This window comes from Piliocolobus tephrosceles, chromosome 21, assembly GCF_002776525.5.
Source record: "Piliocolobus tephrosceles isolate RC106 chromosome 21, ASM277652v3, whole genome shotgun sequence".
NCBI classification, from domain to species: domain Eukaryota; kingdom Metazoa; phylum Chordata; class Mammalia; order Primates; family Cercopithecidae; genus Piliocolobus; species Piliocolobus tephrosceles.
Genome location: NC_045454.1, coordinates 1216635 through 1223501, shown reverse-complemented (window position 1 = coordinate 1223501; position 6867 = coordinate 1216635). Strand labels below are relative to the sequence as shown.

Here is a 6867-nt window from a genome sequence, read left to right as displayed (position 1 = left end):
GTCCCACTGAGTCACTGGACTCATCTCCCAAGGGAAGTGTCACTTCCTCAAGGCTCTGGCTCCTTCAAGACAGGGTAATGACTTCCCTGAGGGAAACACTGGTTCTGGGGTCAGGCAACATGGCTCCCCCCTGGACCCACCCTGCTGGAGTTGATACCAGCATCCTGTGTCTGCTACTCCCCAGGCAGATTCTCCCACTGCTCAGCCTCGGCTTCCTCCCTCCTCCTCCTCCACCTGGGTACCTGATTCCTCACAGGAAATGCCCTCTCTTTAAATTCTCAGCACGGCTTCTGTGTCCATAGTTAGTGCATGACTAGCAATCCCACAATGACTCTGGCTTCACTGGGTGTGGACTCTGGGAAGGGCCATCTGGTGGACATGGGGCGGGCTGGACTTCTCCTACCTGTGACCACAATCTTCAGGGATTTGCTGTGAGCTGACCATATTGTGGTGTGGTTGTAAGATCCAGAACATCTGTAGGTCCCTGCATGTCCTGGGGTCACAGGGCCGATGGTGACGTTGTTGGAAAGGCCGGTGTGCAGCTCATGGTCCCGGGTCCCAGATCTTTTGAATATTGTGAATATGACAAACTGAAGATGGGAATGACATGACAGAGTCACACGTCCTCCTAGGGGAACCACGGAGCTCGGCCAGGCTGACAGGGAGAACTTGTCGTAACCACCTGGAAGAGAAGGAGGCACAGCCTAGGGAGAAATGTGGAGGCCCCCGTCTCCCACTGTCCTTGGGGGCGTTGCTTTCTTCACATTGTTCTGGTTTGCCCTGTAACGGGTGGGGTCGCCTGATGCCCTGGGATACCTGGTAGTGAGCCAGGGACACAGCCCATCCCAGCGTGGACATGGAAGGTCTCCCCAGAACAGCAATTCTAGTTGGCATGATGATACAATATTGAGCCAAGTTATTCCTAATTTTTTACAACAACAGCAATCTACGCAACAGGAGAGAAGGAGGAAATCTACCAGATTCCGGCAATACAAAAAAAAAGAACCACACATGAACTCATTTAAACAATTCACTACACAGGTACCTGCCACTGCACCCATGAGTGCTCTTGCCTGCTGACCAGTTCCTTCTCAGGCTCCAGCAGCAGGAGAGCCTTTTAGCTCATGGGTGGATGGAGAATCTGAGTTCCTTCCTATGCTCAGACAGTTCCGTGGAGCCCAGCACTGGGTCCTCGCCTCCCGACAGATGATGCTCTAATCCATCCCCAGGCACCCCAGATTTTGAACATCGCAGGCTCCTTCGGGAGACTGGCTGAGCCCAAGGGGGTGTCTACAAAGGGTCTGTAGAACAAAATGGAGCCTGGGGTTTCCAGAGTCCCCTCTTCCTGTGTTCCCAGGGCTCTCTGCAAAGCCCTCCCCACATCATCTGCCTCTGCCCAATTCCATGTTCGCCCTCCCTGCCTGGGAGAACCCTTCGTGTTTGGGCAACACGGTATCCTCGGACTGGGGTAGGACTCACTCGCGTGTGTGCAGATCCTGGTAGGCAGCCAGATTCCTGGAAGGAAAACCACATCAGAGATGACCTGTCCCCCTGTGAATTCTGCCCTCACTGTAACCAGGCCTCGTGTTGGACATTGGCCATGTCAGCTCAACCTGGACTCAGTGGATGAACCTGGCTCCCCACAGGCTCTCACCCACAGCCTGGGTAGTGGGGAGGAGAGGTCTTCCAGAGAGCATCATTTCTTCCTACCTCTGCCCTCCTTTCTCTTCCAGGACTTACCCAGACACAGGAGGGTGATGAGTTTGGGGGCCATGGCGCCACGTCTGTTGGGCAGGACACGGGGGTCGAGCTAAATTGGAAAACAAACAGGGTATGGTTACCATGGCCCAGTTTCATGGTTTGCAGAGTTTGAAGGTTTTCCACCACACAGGAAGATGACCCGCTCTTGCCCTAAATAGAGTGCATGCTATGAAAAACGTTCAAACAATACTTTTTGTTCAACACAGCCCCCAGCAAAGGCCAGACCTGAACCCCATCATTGATCAGTCCTGAATACCCAAATGTCTATGTTCCTACCTATTCTAATATCTTACTGCCTTTTTTTTTTGAGAACTATGTGTGATTCCATTTATATTATGCAATATTCCCATGTCAAATTAACAAGCGTGCATGGATAATGTTGTAAAATGGTTGTAGAACAAAAAAGGAAATGCTTTATGCTGTTATTTTTCAAAACTGAAAATTAATTGCAAATTGGGAACTATTTTCAATTTCTGAAATTTTCCTGTCAAGCTTCAAGAAGTTTACCACAACAAAAACATTGATTCTGCATTATTAACAAAATTCAGCATGCTCTAGGTTTTAGAGTTTTATCTAAAATCTTTCTTTTTTTTTTTTTTAGACGGAGTCTCACCCTGTCGCCCAGGCTGGAGTGCAATGGCGCGATCTCAGCAACCTCCGCCTCCCAGGTTCAAGCAATTCTCCTGCCCCCGCCTCCTGAGTAGCTGGGATTACAGGAGTGCACTACCACATCCAGGTAATTTTTTGTATCTTTAGTAGAGACGGGGTTTCACCATGTCGGCCAGGGTCGTCTCAAACTCCTAACCTCGTGATTCGCCCTCCTCAGCCTCCCAAAGTGCTGGGATTAGAGGCATGAGCCACCACACCCAACCTTGAAATCCTTCTTTGACTCATAGGCTCAGATGTCTGTCTTTGTATTCTGACAAGTCCAAGAGTATATTTATATACACATACATATATAAAATACAAATAATATCTATGTGTATGTAATGCTCAACATTCTTTCCACAAGCCGATGTATATTATAAAAAAAATTAACAAGATTTTATCAAGAAAAGACCCTGTAAAATCACCACGGAATGCCAGGTGCAGTGGCTCACGCCTGTAATCCTAGCACTTTGGGAGGCCTAGGCGGGCGGATCACGAGGTCAGGAGTTGGAGGCCAGCCTGGCCAAGAGACCAGCCTGGCCAACATGGTAAAACCCCGTCTCTATTAAAAATACAAAAATTACTCAGGCGTGGTGGCAGCCGCCTGTAATCCCAGCTACTCGGGAGGCTGAGGCAGGAAAATTGCTTGAACCCAGGAAGCAGAGGTTGCAGTGAGCCAAGATCGTGCCATTGCACTCCAGCCTGGGCAACAGAGCGAGACTCTGACCCCCAGAAAAAAAAAATCACCACGGAAAACGACACCAGGAAATTCACAAGGTATGACCTGTCTCTCACCTGTCCCTGGACTTCCCACCTGACTTAATAACAAAAATTCTGTAACTCAGGTTCATCTATTCTTTGCTTTATTTCTCAATATAACATATAGCGACAAATATATATATTATAAATACAGATATATAAAGTTTTAAATGTAGAGCTAAGGGAACATTTGCTTTTGTCTTTTTGTTTTCAAAATTCTATTGCTAGGCCCGCAGTATTTTACATGGCTCTTGTTTATTTACTGACAGATGTAATTGGAGTATACTGACTGCTTTTTCCTCAGTGTATTAATCCTTTTTGCCTTATTGATGTATGTTTTCTTTTTTTTTTTTTTTTTTTTTTTTTGAGACAGAGTCTCGCTATCACCCAGGCTGGAGTGCAGTGGCCGGATCTCAGCTCACTGCAAGCTCCGCCTCCCGGGTTTACGCCATCCTCCTGCCTCAGCCTCCGGAGTAGCTGGGACTACAGGGGCCCGCCACCTCGCCCGGCTAGTTTTTTGTATTTTTAGTAGAGACGGGGTTTCACCGGGTTAGCCAGGATGGTCTCGATCTCCTGACCTTGTGATCCGCCCGTCTCAGCCTCCCGAAGTGCTGGGATTACAGGCTTGAGCCACCGCGCCCGGCCTGATGTATGTTTTCATTAGTCATTTTGCTTCCAAGAGCAACGCTGCCCTGAACGTCGTTGCATGTGTTAAAAAAAAAATTTAATTATTAGATAAATAATTAACTCTTGCAGGGAAGAACCAGTGGCATCTCTGACATCCCATTACTTGTAATTACTTGTAACACTGGGTTGTGTTAGTATCCTGGATTGAGTTAGGCAAGAGTACATACCCCGGAGTGGAATTTCCGGGTATGGGCCCTGTCAGGATGGAAATAAGCTAGATGAAAACACATTCTTTCCAGAGTGATGGCCCCATTTACCCTCAGCAAGTATTGTCAGACTCTGTTATTTTTCCTACTACCCAGGGGAAAGAGCATAAATTTGATGTTAATATTTAAGTAATTATTTTATACAAAGAGATATTAAATCAATGTTGTGATTGATTGATTGGTTGAGATCAAGTCTCACTCTGTCACCCAGGCTGGAGTGCAGTGGCTCACTGCAACCTCCACCTCCTGAGTTCAAGCAATTCTCCTGCCTCAGCCTCCCGAGTAGCTGGGACTACAGGCGCCCGCCACCATGCCTGGCTAGTTTTTTTTTTTTTTTTTTTTTAATTTCTAGTAGTGACAGGATTTCACCATGTTGGTTAGACTGACCTCAGGTGATCCACCCACCTCAGCCTCCCAAAGTGCCAGCATTACAGGCATGAGCCACTGTGCCCGGCCCGTAAATTTAATTTCAAAGAAAGTAAATGTACACTGTGCTGGTGAGGAAAAGACACAGTGTAATTAATAGCAAAAGGGGCCATGGCCTTGAAGAAGAAAAATTTGAACTTCTCTGATAACTTTAAAAGCTTGGCACAGCCGGACACAGTGGCTCATGCCTGTAATCCCAGCACTTTGCGAGGCCGAGGCGGGTGGATCACCTGAGGTCAGGAGTTCGAGACCAGCCTGACCAACATGGAGAAACTCCGTCTCTACTAAAAAAAAAAAATACAAAATTAGCCGGGCTTGGTGGCACATGCCTGTAATCCCAGCTACTCAGGAGGCTGAGGCAGGAAAATCACTTGAACCCAAATTCAAGCTGAGATGGAGCCATTGCACTCCAGCCTGTGCAACAAGAGCGAAACTCCATCTCAAAAAAGAAAAAAAAAAAAAAAAAGCTTGGCACTTGAAGATGAGGGTAAAATGTATATAAATTTCAAAACACTCAGTAACTAGGAAAGTTTAAGGTAAAATGTATATAAATTTCAAAACACTCAGTAACTAGGAAAGTTTAATCTTTATATTAAAGGATGTAATTGTGTAGTTTTTAATGCAGTGTTGAGAACTATAATTATAGGTGTTAATTTGGGAATTTGACATGGGGCATATTTTGATTACTGAATTCAATGCATGAATTGGCAACTCTTCACTACAATAATACATTAAATATTGAGTTTAAATTGTTTCTAGAAGGACTCACATGATCTGGGGACAATAATAAACTACATGTACATGGAGTACATGTGGCAATGAGAAATAAAGAAGACTGTGTGACATGACCTGGAACACAGCACGCAGGTGTGCAAAGGTGTGGACCCACAGTTGCCATGTGGGATGTAGCCTCGTGCCTACAAGTGAGAAAAGAAGGAGGTCTAGTCAAGGGAAGTCAGTATTGGTAGAGAGAAAAAGTATCACAGTTTCATGGTCCTCTACAGAAATACCCAGACGGGGTCCCTGTACTCAAGCATCGATTTCTTGCTTTAGAAATGACCAGAAGTGCAGAAGCTCTTTAGTTTAATTAGATCCCATTTGTCAATGTTGGCTTTTGTTGCCGTTGCTTTTGGTGTTTTAGACATGAAGTCCTTGCCCATGCCTATGTCCTGAATGGTACTACCTAGATTTTCTTATAGGGTTTTTATGGTATTAGGTCTAACATTTAAGTCTGTAATCCATAACATGGCACAAGTATACATATGTAACAAACCTGCACGTTATGCACATGTACCCTAGAATGTAAAGTATAATAAAAAAAAAAAGTTATCAACATTAAATGTAATGCAGACATACAACTTCTTCTACCTGAATTTACTAATCAAAAAGCTTATGTATATTTAAGATTATAAAAGTATAAATTCAACCTGAGAATAACATGTAAAATGAATAAATAAATTTCTTGATGTATGTCAAACATATCAATAAAAAAAAAAGAAAGAAAGAAATGACCAGAAAACAAATCAGATAGCATAGGCCCCTTGGGATTCTCACATTTGTTTCTAAGGCTCTACCACGCTGAATGGTGCATTGTTCTCTCTGGAGCCTTCCTCCTGGCTGCATTTTGGAGCTTTGGCTAGCAGACACATGAAAAAATGCTCATCATCACTGGCCATCAGACAAATGCAAATCAAAACCACAATGAGATACCATCTCACACCAGTTAGAATGGCAATCATTAAAAAGTCAGGAAACAACAGGTGTTGGAGAGGATGTGGAGAAATAGGAACACTTTGACACTGTTGGTGGGATTGTAAACTAGTTCAACCATTATGGAAAACAGTATGGCGATTCCTCAAGGATCTAGAACTAGATGTACCATATGACCCAGCCATCCCATTACTGGGTATATACCCAAAGGATTATAAATTATGCTACTACAAAGACACATGCACACGTATGTTTATTGCAGCACTATTCACAATAGCAAAGACTTGGAATCAACCCAAATGTCCATCAGTGACAGACTGGATTAAGAAAATGTGGCACATATACACCATGGAATACTATGCAGCCATAAAAAAGGATGAGTTTGCGTCCTTTGTAGGGACATGGATGCAGCTGGAAACCATCATTCTTAGCAAACTATCACAAGAAGAGAAAACCAAACACCACATGTTCTCACTCATAGGTGGGAACTGAACAATGAGCTCACTTGGACTCGGGAAGGGGAACATCACACACTGGGGCCTATCATGGGGAGGGGGGAGGGGGGAGGGATTGCATTGGGGAGTTATACCTGATATAAATGATGAATTGATGGGTGCTGACGAGTTGATGGGTGCAGCACACCAACATGGCACATGTATACATATGTAAC

The 6867-nt window shown here is 44.9% G+C and overlaps 1 protein-coding gene across 1 annotated transcript in view; it reads right to left on the bottom strand.

Annotated features, from left to right (window-relative positions):
* LOC111530235 (putative killer cell immunoglobulin-like receptor-like protein KIR3DX1) overlaps window positions 1-5424 on the bottom strand; it is a 21093-nt gene extending 15669 nt beyond the window's left edge. Inside the window, exons 1-4 of the mRNA XM_031934893.1 lie at window positions 5257-5424; window positions 1741-1810; window positions 1480-1515; window positions 404-682 (exon numbers count right to left, since the gene is read on the bottom strand). Of these exons, the coding sequence (XP_031790753.1) occupies window positions 404-682; window positions 1480-1515; window positions 1741-1810; window positions 5257-5385 (514 nt within the window). The 5' untranslated portion in view covers window positions 5386-5424. The remainder of the gene's footprint in view (window positions 1-403; window positions 683-1479; window positions 1516-1740; window positions 1811-5256) is intronic.
* Window positions 5425-6867: the final 1443 nt, after the last annotated feature.